The sequence below is a fragment of the Oenanthe melanoleuca genome, chromosome 2, assembly GCF_029582105.1.
Source record: "Oenanthe melanoleuca isolate GR-GAL-2019-014 chromosome 2, OMel1.0, whole genome shotgun sequence".
NCBI lineage: Eukaryota > Metazoa > Chordata > Aves > Passeriformes > Muscicapidae > Oenanthe > Oenanthe melanoleuca.
The window spans coordinates 50,570,982-50,595,851 of record NC_079335.1 but is presented as its reverse complement, the minus strand read 5'-3'; the positions used below and the strand labels follow the sequence as shown (position 1 = coordinate 50,595,851).

General features: G+C 39.7%; 1 protein-coding gene across 2 annotated transcripts in view; it reads right to left on the bottom strand.

Moving 5' to 3' along the window:
- Positions 1 to 22,266, bottom strand: part of ANKRD12 (ankyrin repeat domain 12) — a 59,412-nt gene extending 37,146 nt beyond the window's left edge. The window contains exons 1-2 of one of the 2 annotated variants that reach the window (XM_056483653.1): positions 21,381 to 22,266; positions 2,301 to 2,438 (exon numbers count right to left, since the gene is read on the bottom strand). In XM_056483653.1, the coding sequence (XP_056339628.1) occupies positions 2,301 to 2,387 (87 nt within the window). In that variant the 5' untranslated portion in view covers positions 2,388 to 2,438; positions 21,381 to 22,266. Of the gene's footprint in view, positions 1 to 2,300; positions 2,439 to 21,380 lie in introns of those variants that run through there. The other variant, XM_056483654.1, reaches the window with a different exon arrangement.
- Between the last annotated feature and the right edge of the window lie 2,604 nt (positions 22,267 to 24,870).

Sequence of the window (24,870 nt, the reverse complement as noted above, 5' to 3'; positions counted from 1 at the left end):
AGTGTTTTTTTCTTTTACCTTATGTTAACCATTGGAATAGTCTTATGCCATTTAGATCATTAGTCTTTATTTTGTGAAGAATAATGATGATTTTTTTTTAATAGAGTGGTATCCTTTAGCATTACTGTTCACTTGTAAGAGGCACTGTTTTTTATAAACATTATTTCACACCAGGGCTTAGCACTTCCTAACATCAATTACATTAGCTAATGAATCACTAACATTTTTCATACTTCTAATGCTTTAAGAACTATTACCTTAAAATTAATGCATTTTATGCATTGAGAAAAATCCTTATTTACTTTATAGATATTTTCATTGCCTTTTAAAGGTAGTTCATTAAAATTATCACTGTTGATTTGGCCTGGTCAATCTTTACTTCAGAGTTCTATGTCTGTGTATGTAGTACAGATTCGCCCTCATGACCTTGTGTTGTTCAAACTCAACACTTTACTCTTAGCCTATTGCCTGCCAAATTTACAGCAATTTTCTTGGCTGAATCTAAATTATGACACTTTGGGAATATTTCCTCTATCTTTTCTAATTCACTCTGAAGAGTGCAGATTAGGCCAGCTGAACACTTCTGACAATCGTCCATGTGTTAGAGAACAGGTATGTGACAGTTTAAGTGACTATTTAACATAACCACATATCCAGTTCTTCTCAAAATTTGACAACTCTATCTATTATGCTAAAACCTGAATACAGGAACATTAACTGAACTACTTATACTCTCCAATAATAATAATAATAATAATAAATAAATAATAATTAATAAATAATAATAATAATAATAATAATAATAATAATAATAATAATAGTAGTAGTAGTAGTAGAAGTAGTAGTAGTACACAATTTTTATTTAGGATCTTATATTATACATTGTTTTATATCATACAATTCAAACCAAACCCTACATTATTCTAATCTCAAACTGTACACTGTATGAGGATGGACAGTGAGCAACTCTGGACAGAACAGTGCTAGCAGTTTATCAGCTTACTTTTTGGTATCAGCTTAATCAGTCCATCACTGGGATTCCACATTCACAGCCTTTGCCAGACTTCCATTCTCTACTCTTTCCCTAAATTACTGAATGACACTACAATTAACTTGACCCTATCCCAAACAAGGATCAGAATAAACAGGAAAAAAAACCCTAACATTATTTCATCCCTTTACTAGTAAGCCAATTTCCTTTCCCCATTTTACTCTGTTATCTTCCTCTTCTTATCTAAGTAGTTCATCAGAGTGAGCAGAAAGAATTACCTTTGCCTCAGTTTACTGGGACCAATGAGACAAACTAGAAAGACTAAAAGGTCTAAAGTTTTCTATGAATGTTTTAGGAAGACAAAAAGTTACACGTAGATTCTGAATCTTCTAATCTTTCTTTTTTTAACCTCTTCCTGTCTTATATCCATTCATCAAATGGCCTTGCAGAGAATAAAAATTTCAATAAAAGAAAGAGTATGACCACACACACAAAATCCTTTTCTAGAGAAGACTGTTCTAAAGATTGCTGGGAAACAAACAGACTCTCTCACCTTAGGGCAATATACATGTCACTCATCATTCTCAATGCAGAGTATTATTCCAGCTTCTGTTATTCATTAGTAGCACAGATAAACCCGTGGTCTATTGTACAAGTGTACTAGGCAGACAAATTGGAGAACTGCGTGATTTGAAACTTGTCTCCAGAACCCTGAAAATCATGGGATACTTCACATTCATAAACAACAAACCACCCTTCAGCATGACTGCACTTCCCATATTCCTTCATTCTCCAACACTCAAAAGTGGACTGTACAATTTTTAGATGGGCCTCCCTTGTACAGGGGCTACTCTTAAGCTTTGTACAGCATTTAGCTTTTAATTCAGAGGGAACAAGTCCCTGTGTAATAAAGGAATATTGGAAACAGGTATATTTCTTTGGTCTGTGCTCTGTCATAGGCCTTCACAAACATTTTGCGTGTTTGCTAGAGTAATACTGTAAAAAAAAATAAAATATGGATTGTTGGTCTTGTGAGTATATGAAGACTTCATATTAGCTAAGATATGGAGACTATATGCTAACTTACATCAAATAAAACCAAAGTATCCAGCTTCCTTTTAAATTTACTGGCAGGTTAACAATAAAAGTCAAATTCTGTCCCACAGTTGAACTTACAGTTAAATCAATGTTTTTTAATACTGAAGATACCAGACCACAGATTCATATTTATTTCTTCCAATTAGAGAAGCAAAAATCATGAAATATGCTTTCTTTTACTGAAATTAAATGGAGATTATTATAATTTTACCTTTCTTGCAGTTGTTTTTTCCACCATGGTGCTATTGCTGTCAGAATTTTCAACTTGAACTGTTTTTGTAGACCCAAATTTGGGCATTTTATAGCTGTTTAGCTAGTTGTATCTTGTATCAGTGGGTTCATCCTGTGTCTGAAAAACAAACAAACAGCATTACATAAATATATACACTGCAGTGTCATTTCAGGACAAATGTTACTGCAGATGGTAGCACAGCTGAATAGTACCCCAAAAAAGATGACTAATAATGACACCTGGCTTCATGCATCTTCCTCATGCAGCTCAAATCTTGGGGCAAAACCCCAAAAGGTCTAACATGGCTGTTGCTGGGGACAGTGCCATGAAAAAAGCACCAAGTCAGTTGCTAAACTACCTCATCCCTCTAGTTTACCTTTTTGGAAGACTGAACATTTTTGGCTATTTTAATAGGTTCAATATCTCACTTCATATTAAACGTCCTAAGGCTTAGAAAAATGAACAAGATTTCTAGCAACACTGAGAAAAGAAATTAAGCTTCCTAGCCTGGGAAACTGAAATATTGTATATTCAAAGTAGTATGGAGAAGAAATCAAGTCTTGTGATTTATTATGCTTTCTGTTGGATCAAGAGATGCCTGCTAGAAGAAAAATCTTCTAAAGCTTAAACTTGGAACTAGAAACCTTAATTTCCACTGTCTATCAAATCAATTACATAAGCCACCACTAGAGACAGATATATATTTATATCTATATAAAGCTCCAAGAGCTGTGTGGTGTTTCATCTCCACAGTATACCAAACAAGTGTCATTCCAGATTCACATAATGGAAGAGGTCCAACTTGCCTATTCCACAGAAGGAAAAGCCACCCTTTTTGTAAGAATGGCTGAGAGGAAAGGTCACACAAAAGGCAAAACTGCATTTGACAGCACTTTAGAGCTGGTGACTTTTTACGGGTCTTTTTGAATTGATGTATTTTGTTACAAGTATTTATGTGATCACAATCCTACTGAGTTGTCATAATTTTATGCCTGATCAAGTCATCATTTCAGGTGCAACATTTCTACAGTTGCTTTACCATTAAGATTTTGGGATGATCATGTAAAGAATTTGTTGCTGTTTTAGGACCATGGCCACTGTAGTGGTTTGATACAGTTAACTGACAACAAATCTGGTGCAGATGACTTTGAGAAAATCATTTTGTACACTACACTTGACACATGAGACGTTGATATTCAAACAAATTTCTACATCCTGCCCACACATCCATCCCCCCCAAGGCTTAAACTAAGGAAAATAGGAATATCTGTCTAAGATTAACACTGTTGTATACAATAATTTAACATGCTATTTTCTTAATCTTCCAGATAGGAGTGGAAGAAAAGTTGAAAAGGCTAAATCCTTGAGACACAGAAGTAGGAAATGTTGCACTAAGGTCTGCTGATTTTCCTTTCTTTCCCCTACACTTGATGGAGTTTTTTTGTTTTGCTGGGGTTTAACACTAACCACAAGCTTATGAAAAACAGGAAGAGACTAATTAGAAACCATCTCACATTGTATAACCAGGATCTTGTCTCCACTATGATACATTATACAATATTGTGAAACTCTTGGTTCTGCTCTTACCTAAGACAAAAGAAACATTAGTATATTCCCTTCATTTATGGAGTGTTAACAGAATTTATGCAGTCCTACTGATACAGAGAGTAATTGCTCAATTTTAATGAACATCAAAGCACACAGTTACCAGCCTTTTGTTTTTAGTAGCTTTTTATAACAGCTGCAGGAACAAAAAATGGTTATCAGTTCAAAGAAGATATAGAAACACTACACTGCATTTCCTGTAATTAAAAAAACCAATACTTTCCTTAATCCTAAAAGAAGCAACAAATTACTATCTTTACAGAATACTACTGTGCTGATTAGATCAAACATAGTGTATTATCATAGCAGCAAATATCTGTCTCCATGGGTTTAAAAAGTGACAAGTCATAAATCTGCTTTTGCTCATTTAGCCTCTCAAATCTTCATTAAGTTTCATTTGTAACAATTCCCATTGTATATATCATGATTACAACTACTTTTAAAAATCATCAGGTCAAAGTTTTCTTTATTATTTTAATCAGAATATTTCACATTGCATATGCTGCTATTCCCTTTCCTTCCTTTTTTACTGCTACCTGGCTCCCTGAAACTACCTCCATTCCTGCTTTGTTTCTTTTCCTTTCCCGGCTTCATATGCCATTCCCTGGTATATGACAGCAAGAAGCCAAACCTCATGAGCTTAGTAAGATTTATTAGCTTAGGCTTGGCTCCCTTGATCTCATTTGCCTCACCAGCAGGGGCTACACCACATGAGCAAGAGTTGCCCTTCACAAAAGGCCCAGTCTCCCTGCATATCTTACCTGGAGAGCAACAGTTTATTTTTCAAAATGGTAGAACCAAAAAAACCCAGCCTCAAGTATTGCATAGGGGCAAGAGGATTATGAAAACACTTTCAAAATAGATTTCAATTAAAGGTATTTTTAATAATACAGTTAGCTTAAAATACAAATAGAAGTAAATGAAAACAGAAAGCATAGGATGTTTCTATTTTCTTCATCGAATGATCGACAGGCAGAAGCAGATGTGCAGGAAGCTCCACCTGAATATGAGAAGAACTTTACTGTGCAGGTGAGTACTGGGACAGATCACCCAGAGAGGCCATGGCATCTCCCTCACTGGAGGCATTCAAAGACCCTCTGGACACAATCCTGTGCTGTGGGCTCTGGGATGGCCCTGCTTGAGCAGGAGGTTGGAGCACGACTCACTGTGGTACCTGCCAACCTGACCCATTCTGTGATTCTGTGATCAAAAGTAAATGTGAATTCGTTAAATTCTTGACCCAAGCCAAATATGATTTGGAAAAAAACCTGCTTTGGAACTTCACTAAAACTGAGTGTCACATACTGGATTATCAAAGCAGAACCACCATACTAAGACTAACCAATAGCACTATTTCCATAAAGTGTTTCAAGTACCTGATTGCTGTTGCACAATCTCTGTGCAAAATTTAAAACAGACATAAATGCTTCACATATTGGAGAAAAAATACTTTTCATAAAGGGTAGATTTTAAAAAAGTAGTAAAATATCACTATGGTGGCCCAGAAATTAGGCAAACTATTTAGCCAGTGATTACACAGTATGCATAACAATAAAATTTTCTGTGGAAGAAGTGATTTTACTGACATTTTAACTTTTATTTCCACTTGTCTGGAGTTCAATGTCATTTCAACTCAAGGTCTAAACACAAGTGTTCACATCCATAGTGAAAATGTAGAATATTAACAGGGTCTTCCAGCTTTCCTCAGTGCCATTTCTTAATGCAATTGCTGGTTTATTAGGCAACCTTGATGGCAACATTTTAAATCACCAGAATCCTAAATTAAAAGTTAAACTCTTTACATTCAAATTATTCTCCTCTGTCACAACAAGCAGTGTCCTTGCTTTTCATGTGACACACAGGCACAGCTGTGCTTTCCCTCAAACAGATTTCAAGCTTTCCAATACAATAGAATCTGCTTCCTACTAAAGACACTTCTCTGTATGTAACAAAATCAGATATTATTATGTTTGGACATCTTTTCTGCACATTCACTACCAATCATGAGGCATACTACTAGAAATACTGTTGAACTCTTCTCTCAGTCATTTTTCAACTAAGGAACTAAAAACTCTGCTTCAAGTAACAAAAGCAAGCATTTAGACAGATCTATGGGCAGTGACATAAAATGCCAGGATTATTTCATATAAATAAGCCTAGACACAAAAACCAATCCCAAAAAAATCCACCAACCACCAGAATTTCGGATATAATTAGCTACAGAAAAACAGCAATATAATAAATCTCTAAAGCCAACAAGTTACTGCATTAATTTGTATAAGCTTACATCTAGCACTGATGAAAAAGCTTATCTTTACCTATGTAAAAAAACAGGGAATTCATGCAGTACAACAACGGTGCTGCTGTCACTGTCATTCACCCCTTTACATCTTTCAGCCTGGTCTTCTGAAAAATTAAGGCCCATGTGTTTGTGTTAGATGCATACGTATGATTCACTAATTAGACTTCCAAGACTGTAGATGGATTTCCTCTGAATTTGACAGCAGCAGAAATTTTCAAATATATTAAGCACTCACAAATTTCATGGGAAAAGATGGCCAATGGATAATAAGAATTACAATAAAATCCATCACTGTTTTTTGCATGGGAAGGCTTCAATATCAGCTTCATTTCATACTGCCTCATCTACATGAGAACCATTTTCCTTTTTTCTCTTAGTTATGGGGGGGAAGTTTCAGCTGAGACAAGCGCATTACTAGAGTCAGCCAAGACACAAATTGTTAAGAAATTAAGCAACATTAGTTCTGCTGCTCACAGAATTACTTATTTCCTTTCTGGTTCAGTGTCTTCCCTGTAACACCTACTGCAAAATGTTACAGGATGCTTCTGGAAGGTTTTCTTTGGTAGCCCTGTTGTATAGCTGATCTTGAAGGTTAGCTAACTGCTAGTACTCCATCAAAGCAAGGGGGCACAAACTTTAACCTTTTATGAGAATACCAGTAGGAGATGAGTTGATTTCCAAGACACTGCATCTACTCTCCTGCTCTAGAAAGCATTTACATTTAAAAAAGAAGGGGTCTAGAGTAAAGCAATTTTCTCAACTACCTCTGTTTTCCTGTACTTCCCATTTCTTCATCTGCAGGGAAGAAGAAAAACAAAACCAAAAACCAACCAAAAATAAAAATAAATAAAAAAAAAATCTCTCAATAAGGATTTACTCCAGACTGGGAAACAATTATACCAAGTTTCTGCTATAAATAGTTGACAGGAATGCTTCAGAATGTTTTAATAAAATTAAACTACTGAAAATCACAACTATGGCTACATCTAAATTAGCAAGAAGTAAAGAATTATCAAGAGCGGATCTGTAGAGTGGAACAGCTGGTAACAAAAATCCCAAATATACACTAGTCACATTTAGCAGATTTGCTCTGGACTATTTCTACTGCAGTTCCATGTACTAAATGCACATTAAACAAATTCCTAAATACATCTCTCAGCTTAAACCCGGAGGAATCAAACTCTGAAAACACTACACATAGCAAACTAAACTACAGTGACAAGAGAGGATAGTCAGTGATTTAAACTAAGACTGACCTGATTTTCTCTTCGCAATCTCCTCCTTCCCAACCCTAGAAAAAAGTCTCTTCCAAGTTTATCTTGAAATGACTGGTATGATCTAGATCTCAAAGCTATTAAGAGTCTACCAAAAGGAAAAAAAGTTAGCGGATGAGTACAAAAGAGATGTCTAAGAACAGCTGAAGTGAGGGAAAGGCAGGCAAAAGCCAACATTACATATTCTGTTCAGAGAAAGCCAGCTGGCCAACCCGTATGTACACATTGGCTAATTAAGAAGTATGTAGGTAGCTCACGCCTAGCCATACCAAATGTTATCTGCATTCTGGTGGGAGTGTGTCAAAGACAGATGAGGTTAACACACTGGGAGAAAGGGAATGGGTATAGTACAAAGGACCAAAAAGCTACAGAAAATTGGTATTTTTAAATCCTGTAAGAAGCAGAGCTTTAGCAAAAAGATGTTCATTTAACTAAGTTTAACACACTGTGTTCTTTTTTCTTCTTCTTATCAGGAAAGTGCAAATGACTTCAGTATTTTATTTTACAACAAAAGCATCCTTCAGCTAACAGCTCAGAGAAGTGATTTCTTTCCAAAAGAGAGGTTAACTAATTATTAATGCTACATGAAATGTGTGATGGGAGATGTAACAGCACTGCCAATTATTTTCTTCTTATGGAACTCAATGCTTCTACACACAGTTACCCAACCAGAGCCAACAGCTATGCAATGAAATGCCTCCTGGTAAATGAACATGCTATCAGACCAGCATCTACCTTTTCACCTACAGTGTCCAGTAAGAAAAAAGGGCTTGAGACAGAACAAGAGATTATTCAGGGTATTTCAGTTAGAGGCTAGGGATGTTTGTAAAGAGACCATTCGGGTTACAACACATAGTAAGAGGGCAGTGAAGTCCAGTAGTACAGGGCCAGACTCTTCTGGGTTGCAATTTAAACATGATATCTACAAAAAGAACATCTGTCTGTATCTTATCCGGGTATCTCCCACACAGAAATATGTCTAAAGCTTCAGATTAGCCAAATGACAATGCAGCTGTGACAAGGAGGCAGCAGAGAGAGAGACTTGAGAGGACAATGCCAAGAAGGGATTGTCTCTGGGAGGAAAGCACAGGGGACTCCATGATCAACACACAAATATTTTTCCCCAGAATACTTTTTTTTTTCTGTGTTACAAAAACCTCTAGTCTTGCCACTCCTACCCCTTGTAAAAAAGCATCAGGATTTCATATCCTTTTTGCTTAAATGGAGAATGACCAGCTTATCCCTGTGGTCCATTTGCCACCACCTCCTTGGACAGACATACTTGAAGAAATGAAGTCTCAAACATTGCTGATGTCTCATGAAAATGTCAAAATGATGGTAAAAGATCTGCTGAGAGCAAGTACTTAATCTCATCTGAATATCATACAAAATACTGTTCTGAAAGGTCAAAATTTCAATGACTGCAGACAGAAAAATATTTGTACCAAGGTCTTCACTGCAGAAAACTCTATCAACACAGCTATTCCATAATCATTAGAGTAGTTTATTTGACTTTACAATGAACACATTGAAAAGGTCATTAAAGGCTTTATTTGAGCAGAAATAGTTCTAGATTTCTTGCACAAAGTCCTAGGAAAGCAATATTACATGGATCCCCAAAAAAGACTTCCTCTCAATCATTTAGCAACTGAGGATGCTGCTGTAGTCCAGTACATATTACTGCTAAGTAGGATTAGGGAACATTTTAACTCCCTAGGTGCTAAAGTTTAAAAGGTATGAAATCTAGATAGTAGAACATTTTTTCTAAAAACCTGATAATACATTAGATATATGCAGCTATAATGGACTAAATATACACCACAGTACATCCCTTCTGGCAAGCCTGCCTCATGCTGCAGGCTAGAACCATATTATTCTTTACAAGCTCAGGGAAAAACACACTCTGCATAAGAAAACATTAAATAAAAGGCTATTTGTGTACACTGTACTATTTGAGATTGGTTTTTTACCATTACCACTTCCTCAACGTGGTACACACTATAATACCTTCAAATACAATGAACAGAACAATCTACCAGACTCTTTTTGCCCTGCACTCCATGGTGTCTCATTGTACTCCCAATTCAGTTCTCTGGAAGTAACCAGCAAATAAATTACTAACCACTACTGACTTTAGTATTTAGCAATTTAGTATGTTAGAGAGAACACTGTCTGAATGATACATGCAGTGGCTTTTGCAGATGAAAGGTGACAAGAACATTTTTATTTGGAAAATATTCACAAGGTCTTTTCACACAATCGCGACGGTTCAGTGCATGCACATTCCAGTGTCAGGGTTATGATGAAAGAACTAAGCTCCAACACAGCCTCAAACTAATGTGCCTAAGGCAACAGTCTGTTGCTGTATTAAGTGCAAATGCAGTACCCATCACAGACATGAGTCACAAATTTGGCAGATTTTACAGCATTTGACGATAAAAATATGACAAAACATTCTTGGTCCAGAAGTGAGAAATTCTTTTTTATTACAATTTTTCTTTAAGATTTGCACAATACTTGAGAAAACTTTGTGCCTAGAACATGCAATGCTGGGATTAGTTCTACTCCTTTGCTATACCTATTGTGCAATCTCAGAAACAGTACGTTACCTCTCCCCTGCAGCAGTTTGCCCTACCAAATTTTAGCAGATATATCAAAAAGATTGAAGAAAACAATGCATCAGCCTAATAAACATACATATCAGAAATATGCACCATGAGATAAATTGGATATATATACATAATTACTCTGGAGACTCCTCAGATACTAGTTAACATATGGAACAGATTTATTGTCCTGTCAGAGAGCATTCCAACATTTGAATTTGAAATGTTCAGATACCGAGATCCAAATGTAAGAATTGTACAAATCCTTCCGCAATAAGCAAAATAAACTACTTCTTTGAATTCCATTTTATAAAGGTATCCTTTATAAAATAAAGTATAACAGTAAAAAAGGCATGGGCATTGACTACTCACAATCTCCAGAACAGCTTTTAATATACTCTGAAGTACCGACTCATTGCATGCCAGACTACACTATACAGGGATAGGATGAAGTCCCTAAAAAACAGCCAACACTCAGGCAGCAAGAGAGATTTTCCAATACTTCAGCTGGAACTTACCACTACTTCCTACCAAAAAAAGGAACGTATCTCATAGTCTAGGAATTTCTACTAGGAAGAGAAAAAAATGAGAGGACATGCAACTCTCTCCTATGCAAAAAACAAACAAAACCTTTGCAGTGGTTTTGTTGCACTTGCCGATATAGCAACTTGGGCTCCTACTGATAATCCCTATTTTAAGAGCCTGAGTTTACCTGTGCTTGAAGTGTCAAGTTCCACAGATTTCACAACACTCTTCAATTGATTTCTGTGGTAGTAGAAGCACCTAGTCTTCTCAAATTCTTTGTAACAAATATTCTCTATTAAAGAGCATGACTGAATCTACAGCATTCTGATTAACCTTTAGTAAGATGTTTCTCCTTTTATTTTAACTAAACACATGCTTATCAGAGAATACAAGAACTTCATTGTACATAGAATTAAAGAATAGTTGAGGTGAAGAGACATTCAGAGGTCCATTTAAGTCTCTCAGTTATACAGCCAGTTAGACATTTTCAGCTTTAGTTGAACTTTACACAGACCAGGCTGGGTTTGTTACTTCAGCAGGAAAACATAGTAAAAGAAATAAGGAAAGTACAAAACTTCCTAACTGTAGGCACCTATAAATCATGCAGCAACACTTCTCAAGCAGCACACCGTGTAAGAAGAAAAAGCCTTGGCCCAAGATTTAATCTACAAAATCCTATTCACTGATTGAAAGCACCACAACCCAGTATGTCTTTGAGATGTGTTACATAGAATGACTTGAAGTTTAAAGATACTATGGGTTCATGCATATGGCTCATTAGAGAGACGATGCTGCAGTAACAGCGGTAGCTGAGCAAGAGAGCTCCTCTTCCATGTCACAGCTTGGTATTAGAAATACCCCTGAGCATCTTCCAAGGTTTTCTTGCAACTACATTAAATGTCAGTCAAACTTTAACTTAAACTTTTACTGGAGTAAGTTGGACATTTCCTGCCTCACAAATTCTCAACTAAAATTCCAAAATCTACCTGTCAGCATGAAACCAACATGCCGACAACCTGGTGAAGATTCTGAGGAACCAATGACCACAAAAAGCTGCAGCAAGTGGCTTCACCTGCTCCTAGAGAAAGAAAGTCTATTTCTCACTCTTAACATGATTCCTGCTATTTCAGCTTGTCTTGATTTCTACCTTCTTAAAGGGAAGAAAATGTCTACCACACCTTTTGTTTTTAAAAAACCCCAACAACATCCTAAATAAAGAGCAGTACCTATCCCAGACTACTCCAAAGAAATTACTACTCATAAATCAAAACTCCACCTCCCTTCACAAATATTATTTTCACAATATTGCTGGAAGATGAAAATACATTACTTCCTTCATTTTACAGATGGCAAATTAGGTTGACAGAATAATGAAGGGAAGAAAAAATTAAGTGAGGAGTTTGACCAATTTGCCACACTTGTAACATGAAAGATTTTATTTTTCAGATTATTTTGCATTAGACAGTAGTTAATACTTGGTTAGACCATAGCTACTATTGACTTAATTTTCAGCTTCTGCAAGCAACGAGTCCTTCCACTGCAGAAGGAAAAAGGTCAGTCTCAAAGCAGGTATCTTCATGTGAGGAAAGCACTTAGCATGTGCTCATAAAAAGCCCACAGTTCACACAAATTCCAAAACAGACTGAAAAAATAGGTAATTTTCAGGGTCAGTGTTCAGCTTCCTTCAACATGGACTCTCTATTCCCATAACCTTCTCCTAAGTTAGAGAACTTATTCCAGCTGCTGCCACAGGACTCTTCTAGAAGCAGTAACCTAGACTGCACAAATGCATTTAACCCCAGAGATTCACACAGTTTATCATTTAAAGTGGAATCAACTCATCATGCAATTCTGCTGTATGCAGCAGGTCAAATGAGCAGTGCTGCTCTAATATAGAGCAGACAGCATTTCTGGTACAGTAGAAGGTGAAGGCTAGCCACACTGTAGAACACAGCAAGAAGTCATGCAAATACAGACAAGAAGCACTTGTTTCACTTCTTTTGCAACACACTCCTCCCATTTCCTTCCTCTACTTTCTCTGAAGTTTCCAGTATCAAACAGATTCTGAGATCCTCCCACTGCAAATGTCACTCCACACATCAAGATTATGAAAAAAAAAAAAAAATGAAAGCAGTTTGTTGGTATCACACTTGTAAACTCATATGGAATTAATTACTGCTTATGTCTTTCCAAGGCACTGCAAAAAATGCATAAAAACTAACATTTTGTCAAAATATCCTTGCAGGTGCTATGTCAACCAATTAAATATTGTTTGGCATGTAAGATTTAAAAATTACCAGCAGAGCATGACAGAGGAAAAGAAGGAGGATCTCAGGTATCTATAAATGGCCTTTAAAGTTCTTCCACATGGATAACTGAACAGGGAAGAACTTTAAAAAAACCAACAAAGTGTGGTAGGCTTTACTTTAACATCTCACAGCAATGTACTGATTATTGAAGACCAAGTATCCAAAAAGATCATTTTTAAAGGATAAGACACTCTCAAATAATTATTTAGATTAATGGACCTAAACCCGTGTAAACCCATCTGGATCAAGATCCATCCAAAAGAAGACACCAAGAAACTGCCAGCAAAGCCCAGTAAGGTGCTGAGAAAAGGTAAAAAGCAAAAGAAGGAGGGAAAAGATGAATTCTTTTCCCAGACGGCTCTCTCTCTTCCACACTTGAAAAAAAAAAAAAAAAAAAAAGCCTTAGGAATTAATCTGTTTACATAATGTTATTTAGGGTGAAAAAACAATGTTGACAAATATGACCTGGACAGGCAGAATGGCACAAGTCTGAAAACAGGTGAGTAGGGAGGATGGTGCTTTGCAACAGGGATCCCTAAAAAATATTTGATATAAGCAGAGTTGAGAAGGTACCTGAAGGAACAGGTATCAAATACTATGAGTTATTTTTTAAGTTTTTGATCAGAAGTAGTGTCACAAGTCTGAAATCCTAAATATTAGTTGTTTGTTAGTTGTTTAGTAAAAGGAACATATAGGGCCAAGGAACTCTCTTTACAGTAAGTACCCTCTGATTTATGCAGAAATAGTACAGATGTCTATATTCAGGACAGACCTTCAGAACAGCAGTTCTACCAGTTTAAGATTATGGAATCCTCCAATATTTCAGAGAAGTTTTTGAAGGGCTGTGGGATTGCTTAATAGTGAAGCATGTAGACTGGACACATATTACAAGTGAACTTGCAAACTCATAGTCTTAAGTAATTAATAACTTTCGCAACAGGCTTGGAAAAAGGAGACTTTCTAGAAAAGCATAAAACAGTAGGACGTTTGATATCACAATGGCATCCCAGATTGCACAGGAATGGCATAATCTTTATCAATAAGCTAGTATTATCTTGCAAAAAAAAAGGCAGACCATTCTACTACCACTATCCATTCATATAATTTCCTCTCAATAACCAAGAAAAGTGCTGCACTGAAAGCATTTACATTTTATGAAAACACTGATTTTAAACTGAACAGCTTAAAGCACAAAAGCTGCAAGTTTGTGGAACTTGCATAACATAAACCAGATGATATTTTCATTAAAGAATGCTTAGGAACTATTTAAGCAGAAACTCCTCCCTGATTCAGAGACTTGTGTTGAAGCTTCTCTTTATGCATATAGATACACATACCCTACCACAAAATGGGAAGGATAAGATGTAAGAAATTAATGTTTAGGAATAGGGTTATCTCTGGTAATCTCCTGGCATTATCAACAAACAGAAACAAACAACCAAAAAAAAAGCACTGCTTCTCCCAGAATGGTGACAAATCTTCCATTCAGAAGTCAGACATCAACCCTCATTACAGTGTGGCAGGAGTGGCTCCTACATAGTGACAAGGGGCATCATTCCTTCTGAACCACTTATGTTATTTCTACAGCATTCCCTCATGTGAGCCAGTAAGGAACTGAACCGGTGCCAGAATTCAAGATGAATCTGAAGGACACTTGTCAGTATTGTATTATTCTCAAGTGCATTTCTCTATTCTCAGATTAAACCTTTGTCTTTTCAAGGAGGATACTAGCATTATTGTTCTTACACAGTCTGGCTCTGCAAGGAATCACTGGAAAGAAACAAAGAGAAAGAACCAGTACAAACAGAACAGCTTGAATAAATGTTTTTCTTCTTTAAAGAATTCCAAAGGATCATAAAATAAGCCTAAGTTCCTTTGCAGATGGCCTCAATATTCAAATAATAATTTCTGAATTAATTCTCTTATTGCTAATTATAATTCAGCTACTTTTCATGTTTCTCCTTCGGCAACAGAAGATTGTTTCACTTTCAGTTTCTCACTCACAAGCTTACTCAGAGTCAAGCACCGGAAAAGACTTTTTCCATTAAGTTATAGCATAAGTAATGTACAGAAGACATAGATGGATTTGTCTTTCTTCAAAAAGAAATATCAGAAACTGCATTTTTAACAGGAGAAATGAAGTGCAAAGAAGTTTTACTTAGGCAACCAGCTAATTAGTAATTAAAATAATTTTTCAAAAATTACTTAATTAAGAATCTGTATAACAGAACTATAGTAGAACGTACCACAGCTTTACAAGACTACCACACAGAGGCAGTACAGGAAGAATGCATCCTTTGACTATTAAAAATTAAATTAGTCACGAAAAACACATTACTACAACAGCTGAAAAAAAAGTTGTATTACATATTTGAATAAGAAAAAAGTTTGACAGTTTTATAATTTATCAAGCCTTCAACAATAAGTTCAGCAAAGAATCCCAACTAAGACTAAGTAAAATTAGAACATAATATTTCACTTGCACTGTTGGGCCAAATTCCAGGTTCAACTGGTCATGACCATAAGCACATTGCTCTAGCTGAGCCTGCAGGGAGCCTGGGAGGGAATAGATGAGGGGGTCAGATGGGCCTTCTGACCTCAGCCAGTCTGTGATTCTGCCCCATGAATCAGAAATGCAGATGGTCTTCACCTCAGCAACAGGATGGCTACAGGTTGTTCTCTCCTCCTGCTGACACATTCAGCACAGGACAAGGTCTGTGCCTTCTGTATTCTCCAGAAACTTCTGCTATGTAGTCAGGACAGCTTTTATTCTAATTTTATTCTAAATCCTCACATAGGTGGCCAGAAGAACCGGTGCATCATGTGACTATGGGTGTCACACTCCAACTGTATCAGGACAACTGTGTAGAATGCAAACATTATATTCCTACTGAGGGAAAGACCTAGGTGTCAAAATAAACTTTCACATGGAAAAACAACCTCACCTCTTAGAACCAGACACGGATAAGTCTCTGGAGTGCCTAAAGGGATCGCCATTTATTCTCAATAGTCTCTCAAAAGAAAGGAGATCCTTGATTCTACAAAGAGGAATTCTATCCCAAGGAAATAAAAATATGCTAGCCCAAGAACTCTGGCTCTTAGAAGCCAAAGCCACTTATTGCAAAATCCATTAGCTCTCCCTTTAAAGCTACAAGTCTATAAACTTGAATGTTCACAGGTGCTTCCTCTTGAGTCTTTTTTAGGATGAGCTATGGGTTCAAAGGAAACACCTGCACAGTTTAGCTTAATACGACACACTCTTTAAACTACTTGGAGAAGTGGAGTTGTAAACGTCAGGTTTGATCTACTGGTTATTACTTAAAGATGTAGCTAAATAAGTATTTTTCAATCAAGAAAGACTATTGCATATGCAGAATCAACCAGAATAAAACTTAAAAGCCTTTTTATCAGTACTTAGTACTTAGACAAACATAAGATAAGCAAACCGACTGCTAAGCAATTTTCAACTCCTGCCACAGGAATATACTTTCTCTCTGGAAACCTACAGATCTCCAAGACAAGAGATTTCACAACTATGACATATGCCATTACTAGGACCTCAGTAATTTCTGTTTAAATCTTCATAAACTAATGACAATTTGTCAATCTAAACCCAAGAAAACCCACAACTTATCTGCAGCACTGCCACAAAGAGCATTATTTAAAACACACAAAAAGCCCTTCACAGGCTAAGAACAGATGAACTGCCAACACCTACTCACAGTCCTTCAGCTATAGCAGGATTCAGGACAGGCAAAACAGGTAGCTGGAGTGCCACCATTCATAAGAAGAATCTAAAGCAGAAGATGCAGGACAGAAAGAAATCTTGGCTTACTCGTGGGTTACCAACTGGATAACAGAGGTTTCTGTCTGGGCTAAATTGTGAAGACATGCAACATATTCAACATGCTTTATTGCCACCTCTTGGCCATCACCAAATCTCACAAAAATAACAACAAAATCATCTGTCAGCTCCTATAGAAATAATCTTTCTTTGGGGAAAAAGAGATAGCGAGGGAACAGATGGAGAGGAAACAGAACAAGCAGAATACTGTTTGAAGACAAGTATAACTATTTAGGGCTGTAAAACTACAGTGAGTACTGCAGTTAACTTTCATTGAAGTTTTACTGTGTCATCTGGAGAATAGAAGGAACTGGAAAGCAAACAACCAGTTATTTTCAAGATAAAAAACAGAATTATTTTTTAAATTTGCTTTAAAATGATAAAATGTGTCAAAACACCTGTTTCTTCTTGAAGTCAAAAGATTAATAGATTAGCATTACCCACACATGAAAGAGAATAACACTAAATGAAAGGCCCATTTTTCCTTAATAATTAAACTAGTAGTATGAACCCATATTAGCAGGTTGCTGAAGAGCACAAAGCACCACAGAAAGTTGACTTCTCTCTTTGTTGCACAGACCATTGAAGGAAGCAAGCAAGAGGAAGACATTTCCACAAACCAGCTAAGATAGTTACCTGGCCAACAGAGCTAGAAAGGTTTGATAGCCAGATACCTCTTTAAAAGAACTGATAAAAAAGGCTTGGAAAGAAAAGGAACCCATAGGAAATGTCTTTATACACAAGCTCATTTCTGCTGTCATCAAACAATGGAACTTTTTAAGATCTACCACAGAACACTTGGAAATATGTAAGAGTTATTTGGGGTTTGTTGCACTGAATACATTATGAAGCCCAGAGAGGAGAAGGAAAAGTGTTTTCTACCTCTGATGCTTTCCAGCCTCATGAATGTAAGACATAATGCAAGGAAAGAGCTGTTCCACTACTCTCTAACTCCAGCAGGCTACTCATGAGTAGAAAGCAGATGACAGGACCAGAGAAGAAAATATATAAAGTTTCCCTCCTCAGAGTACATTTTTAGTTTTTACCTCTAATATAGCCCGTAATTCTGTCTCCAATGTTGCTAATGGCTTTTCTTAACACAAACCAGTGTAAAATCAACCCTCTTGTGACACTAACACTACCTAGAGCACTCAATGTAGAAGCCAAGAAAATGATGAGTATTTATTCATCTATTGCTTGCAAAAGACAAAAGCAGTTGCAGCAGACATAAGGACGCTTCACCAGATCCAGGGAAATAATCTAAAATAAACTAAGGCAAAGTCATACTCTCAAGGGTGTCATGTCTCTATGAATATTTAGTCTTTAAGCAAGGTGGCAATAAAGGTCCTCAACTGTCTCCATAAGCTTAGAGAAGAACTTTCAAGACTTTTCTAGGTTCTGGAATAATAATGAACTGACAAGAAAAAAAACTAGATGTTAGCAGAGCTCTGAATTCTGTTAATAAAATCATTCAGTGTAATAACACAAAATGCAAGACTTAGTTTGTGCTAATATTTATTTCATACCATCTGTCACTAGAGTCTAATGATGTAGTTAAAAAATAGTTTGATTTGGAGACTAAATGACCAATCAACATTTGTAATATTCCATCTGCAATAGAACACGGAAAAGAAGAAACACCAGCCATGCCCAGCCCATCACTTTGTAAATAGGATCCAAAAAATATAAGAAGTAGGTTGTTCTGAGTGTTTATATTAACAGTGTGGGAGCAGGTTAATCATTACATATTTTGTGATCAATAGTTTTTTCCAGATTTAAAGAGGACCAACTCCACTAGACTCTCAGGCAATTTCATTGGCCTAAGATTGTCTAAACATGGTCAATCAGTTCAACAAATATCAGTTTTCCTGCCTGTATGCCCAAAACTGAGGAAGAAGTTCTGAATACCAAGGAAGAAGTTATAACTGTCATTTCTAGGTGCCTATAAAGGCACTAAAAAGGATACCCAGGACCTTCCACCTACTTAAGTTAAAGCTGCAACAGCTTATGGAGTTACTAGCAATTTAAACAGACATCTAAGGGTGCAAAGAAACCCTCAAATTTGTTGAGAATGACTGGTGACCACTGATTTATAAACATAGATATTCAACTTTCAGTGTATGCTTTTAATCATATGGTTAAGTGGCTACATAGCAGTACCTCCTGCATCTAGTGACAAGCAAACACAGAAGCTTCACACAAGCACTCATTCAGCCTGCTTATTAAAAGGCCTTTTCCTCTAAGAAGTCACCTATTGTGCAAGCCTGTTGGAAGAAACTGCACACAGACTTCAGTTTGTGGCATGGAGCTTGCTTTCTTACACAACATCTGTCCTAAGCTTTAATGTCTGTAGTATTCCAAGTTCACAAACGATTTTGAATAATCCTCTGGGTGGGAGAAGAACACACAGAGTGATGGCAATAGAAAGGCAGAAATATTTATATTTGAAAGACTGAGCTGTCATCTTTCTGAAAGAATCAAAGACTCTGTGATCAACTGCCCACACTCAGTGATTGCTACAGAAAAGCCAGGAAGTAGGAAAAGGGACTCACACACCACACTGAAAAACTGACATTGCCACAAGAAAGCCATCATGGTCCTCTGGGTGCCAAGAAAAACACTGGTACTCCTTGACATTTTAGCTTGCACAACACATACAGAAAGGTAGAACTATTAAGGGGGGAGGTGGAGTGTAAAAAGACACAGACAGTCAATGGTTTCACCATGATCTTCCCAAAGAAATATTCTGCTGTACCTCAAACCCTACAATTTTATTTGAACAGACTGTTTCTCAAGCTTGCACAGAAACCTACTAAATTCACAGAGGGCAAGATTAAGGTCCCCAGGTGATCAAGTCACAAGGTCAGGAGGGAGTCTGAATTTCCATCTCAAAGAATGAAGAAAAACAGCTGCACAGACCTCAAACAGTAAGAACAGCTGAAATACCTTGACATCTCAGATAATGCTGAAGATCTGTTGCTCTGGGGACTTTTACCCAGCAAACTATTGCAAAGGATTACAGCAAAAGAAGGAAAGAAAGCACAGGTTCCTTGCAGCTTCACAGCATCTGCACAGTAGCTCACCCATGTCCCTTAACTACAGCAACCAATACTTGAGGACAACCAAACTACCATCAACTTGTATATTGAAAAACACCCATACCCTTGTTGTTTCAAAATTAGAGAGAAAGAAGTGCCCCCAAATCATGGCTTGTCAATAAACAATTATTTTAATAATAGTTAATGATTTCTTATAGACATAATGATCTCACCCTTTCCTAGCATTCCAAGATTAGACAGTTTTTTCCTGGAACATAAGTACGTTTGGATGGCTCCACATCTGTCCAATAGCTTTTTGTTCCTATAAGCATCACCACTCACTCACTTTTCTCTATTAAAGATTTGTTTGATCCCATGAGCTACCTTGTAATTCAGAGACATAAGACTCCCTTTCTTCCATATCATATGGGCCACGGAAGAAAGCCATGGAACACAACTTCCACAGGAGCTCTAGCTAATAATACTGATATTAAATAATAATACTGATATTGGAATGTGCTGCTTAGGGAGGTGGTGGAATCAACACCCCTGAAGGTGTTTAAGGAAAGACAGGACACAGAAGTGCCACAATCTACTTGACATGACAGTGTTTGGTCACAGGTTGGACTCAACGACCTCAGAGGTCTTTTACAAGCTAATTGATTCTATGATTCTGCAAAATATTTATTTTATTTGGGAGTTTAAAGTAAAAGGAAAAAAACCCTTTCATTTATTATTGCATACACAGTCTTTAGGGGAAAAAAAAAAAGACCAAAAAAAAGCACCCCAAAAAACCCTCCAAATTAAAACAAAAAACCCAACCAAACAAGCCTGAACATTATCAATGGTACCTCGAGAGTCTGACAGGAACTAGAATGAAGAACTGAGCAAGTGAGCCTGGCATCCTCTCATTCCCTGCCCTTCCTTTGTTGCCTGCTGTCACCTGTGCAGCGCGAGTTGCCGCGCTCCATCCCCATCGGCGGCTGCCAGGCGCTGGCAGCGAAGGCAGGGAACGCGTTCTCCTGCCGAGCAGCCAGGCAGCCCCGGCGGGGCCGGCACCGGCGGAGCAACTCCCGAGGCTGCAGGGAGCAGCCGAAATTCCCGACACGGAGGCGGGGCGTGTGTGTTATGTGCGTGTGTGTCTGTGCGCTGTGTGTGCCCCGTGTGTGTACACTGCCATGCCGCGCTCGGCACCGCGCGCCGCTCGCCGTGCCGCCTCCCCAGCTTCCCCGCACATTCCCGGCCCGGCCTCCCGCGGGAACCTCCCGCAGGCGGCGGGCCCCTCACGCCGGGCGGCGGGGCAGCGGCCGGGCTCGGCGGGCCAGGCGGTGACAGCGGCGGCCATGGCTCCCGCCGCGGCGCTGACGGGCTGACAGTGCGGCCGGACGGAGCCGGGCGTGAGGCGCGGTGCCCGCTGCCCGGGGGGACACGGCGGCAGCGGTGACACCGCTGAGGCGGGCACCGGGTGGGCGCTCCCCGGGCTCAGGGACGAGGGGGCGGCACCCCGCGGGCACCGGGTGGGGCTGGGGTCCCCGAAGGTGCGCTCCAGTCCTTACCTTCTGCCGGGAGCGGGGCAGCGGGACGCGTCCTCCTCCTGCTGCTGCTCCTGTGTCTGTGGACGGCGCGGCCGCGGGGAATCGGGCAGGGCAGCGAGTGCCGCCCGCAGTGCCCAGGGGCTGAGGCTCAGCCGCGGCTCCGAGCGCTGGGGCTGTCGGGGATTGCAAACACCTCGCCCGCCCTTCTTCTTTCTTTCCTTCCTTCCTTCCTTCACTGCCGCCTTCCTTCTCTCCCTCCCTATCCCTCTCTCCCTCCCTCCTTCCCTCACACCCCGCGCCGCCGCTCGGCTCCCCCCGCCCCCCTCCCAGCGGCGCTCCCATTGGCCGCGCGCCGCCCACGTGGGCCTCGCGCACGGCTCGGGACGCGGGCGAGCGGTGCCGCTGCCAACGACAGAGCGCTCGGGGCGGGGTGGGCACCGCACCGCTTCTCTCCGTTCCCGGCGCCGTCCCCATCCCGAAGGAGACGGGCGCGGACGCCCGCAGGGCGACGGGAAATAACAGGCTCGCGGGACGCCACGGACGGACGGGGCTGGGACGGGGAATAGGCGCGAGCAGTGCGCATGCGCGAGGGGGGGGTTGCGGGGCAGCCGCGCATCCTCTTGGGCTGCGGCCGCTGGAACCTTCTGGAAATGGCGGCGGCGGCCCCGGCTGGTCACGGGGCGAGGTGGCGGACGAGAGCTTTTCCGGTCCCTGCCGCGGGACGGGAGCCGACCTACAGGCACCAGAGCGCCCCGCTTTGCCTCGCCCCGTCCTGCCGCTGCCGCCCCCTCCCCGGGGAGGGGTTTTTCCGGCGGTGATGGCGCAGTGAGTTTTAACTATCCGGCGTAGTGCGCGTGCGCGCCGGGCGCAGCCCATCCCGTTCCGTCCCGTCCTTTTCCATCCCATGGCCGGGCACTAGCGGGTACGGAGGGGCTGCGGCTAACGGCCCCGGACGCAGGTGCGTGTGGCGCGGTGCCGGAAAGCCCGGGGTGGCCACTCGCTTTCGCGAAAGGCTGTGGGATGCCGATCCCGCCGCGCTGGGGGTCTGGTCCTTGCTGCATCCCCCTTCCGCCCCGCTCAGACACAATTCCCATCCGCCCGCCGCAGCAGGACAAGACAGCTTCTGAGTTTCCGGACTAGTTTTTTGGGGGTGCCCTGATTGCACCAATGAGCCAGACGTCAGATACTCACATCTGAGGGGTTACGGAATTGACTGGTGATGTAGCCCTAGTTGGCAGCCTTGGAAAGGGGTCATTCATCTGCTCTCGTGGAAGGTTTTGCATCTGCTTGTAACAGTAGTAGTATGTGGTAGGACTTAAGGAACACTGGTGCTGTACTCGTGGGTTTTCGAGTAATGCTCTCCAGATCGCTTTTGGGAGGAGCTGAAAGGCTGCCAGGTGTAGTATTTTAACATGGCAGCTAAACAAAGCCCTTTAGCATAGTCACAATTGCCGTGGCCACTCTGCTGCTGGATTACTTTAGTCTGTTACTGGGTAGAAATTCCTTAATATTTCCTATTCATCGGAAAAGTGTTTTGTTTTGTTTTGTTGTGTTTTTTTTTTTTTTTTTTTTCCCCAGAATTAAAAGATTACTTTGGATAAAGTAATGCATGGATAAAGCATGGATAAAGGATGGCATCAAAAAATCCCTCATATTCCCATGCTCCACGGCTTACTGTTCAGACAAACTTCTCTCATTTGCTTTCACAATCTTCCTGTACAAATGCTGGTACAGATAATTTGTGTTGTAAAGCAACTTGCCTTCACTTCCATTTGATTCTTTTAGTGTCTGGAGGCCAGGAACAGCACTGTCAGCATGAGTGACCATGTAACAAAGGGAGTTGCCTTCCTATTTTGTATTTGGTTGATGGCAGAGACTATCTCTAGCAGTGGCAAGCTCATTGAATAGCAGACAGCATATGGAATGTCAGCATAAGTGGAGTAAGACCAGTTTCCAAAGGCAGAATAATTTTTCTTCTCATGGTATTATACAGGGATCCACACTGTAAAACGTGACAGGCTACAGGTGTGGCCTGCACTCTTGATACTGCATTTTGGTCCTTGTGCACGAGTAGTGTGGAGTTCCAGGAATTTGGTGTGTGTTAGGTTCACAACCAGCAACTGAAGTAACAGGGAAGGAGTCTCATGAGCAGTATCTGCAGCAGCAGATGTTAAGATCTGATAATAATATCTATCAGTAACTGGAAAAAATACTGTTCCTTAAGCCTTTTGTAACAACTGCTGTTTGGACTAATGAAAAGCATCAGTCAGTTGACTGCTAGTTGCTACCCTGCATTCTTTTCTTGCCCTTGTTTCCAGCAGCCCCTCCCTTTTGCATCTGGCACAGCTTCAAGATGCTTTTGTAGCTGTAGGGTGTTGGTGTGCATAGGACTTCCCTTGATCTGCCCTCCACAGGGGAACATCCTCTGTCACCAGCCCTGTGAACTACTGGTCTTAGGACTAGGTCCAGCACCTAGTTGAACTGTGTAATTGCTGAATTCAGTCTAGTAACTGAAGGACTGAAAATTTCATACTGCACTACAAAAATCTGATGTAAGAACTTGCAGGATGCCACCCAGGTGAAAGCATGTGCACCAGCCTCTAGGAGGTAACTGGCAGGTCAGCCTGTGGGGCCAGCAAACATCCTGCACAGGTGGAATGGGATTTCACTGCTTCTTCCTATTTAATGACAGAACACTGTTCCAGATAACATTTTTCTAGCAGTGTGTGGTGGTCATGGAAATATTTTCTATTATCCAAAATCAAACACATCATTGGATATCTAGAATTTTCTATTACTCCACATTTCCTTCTGTCTTCACCGAAGGAAAGAACCATCACCTCCTCACTCTTGCAGTCTAGTGGATTCTTTTGGTGTCTTGTGCTTCTGTGTCCTAAATCACATTTCCTTTCTCAAGACTACCTATTTTAAAATATTCTCAAGGTAGTATTTTTTTTCTTCCCCAGTTTCTTTTACTTCTTTATCTCCCACTTTTAGAGAATTAATATAGTATGTGAGTTAATTTTTCCCTCATTCAAGGACAGGCAAACAAGACCACTGAAAACAGAATCAGTTCTGTTGGTGCTGCACTACCAGTTTCAGGAATGTGTTGACTGGTGCTGTAATTGACTCATTTTTTACTTAACTCACCACCCAGTACTCTTACAATCCAGGATATTAACCACTCAATTGAAACTGCATAATTGCAAGTGTGTAATTATTTGACAGGTTAGTGCTACTGCCTAGAATTAGTATGTGAGCCTCTGCCATTGAGGATAATGAAAATTATGTCCTGTTAATATTTGTAACCACAAATGTCCTACTACTAGTAAAATACATTTTTTTTTACTACTAGTAAAAGCAAGCACAAGGTATTATCTACAGCTATTCAAAAACAGAAAACTTGGATGCATCAATTCTTGTACTATTCTAGAACTCTTTCGTAATGATCACCTTGTTAATTCTCATCACAATTCTGCATAAGTTACCATTGCGAAAATAATGAAAATAA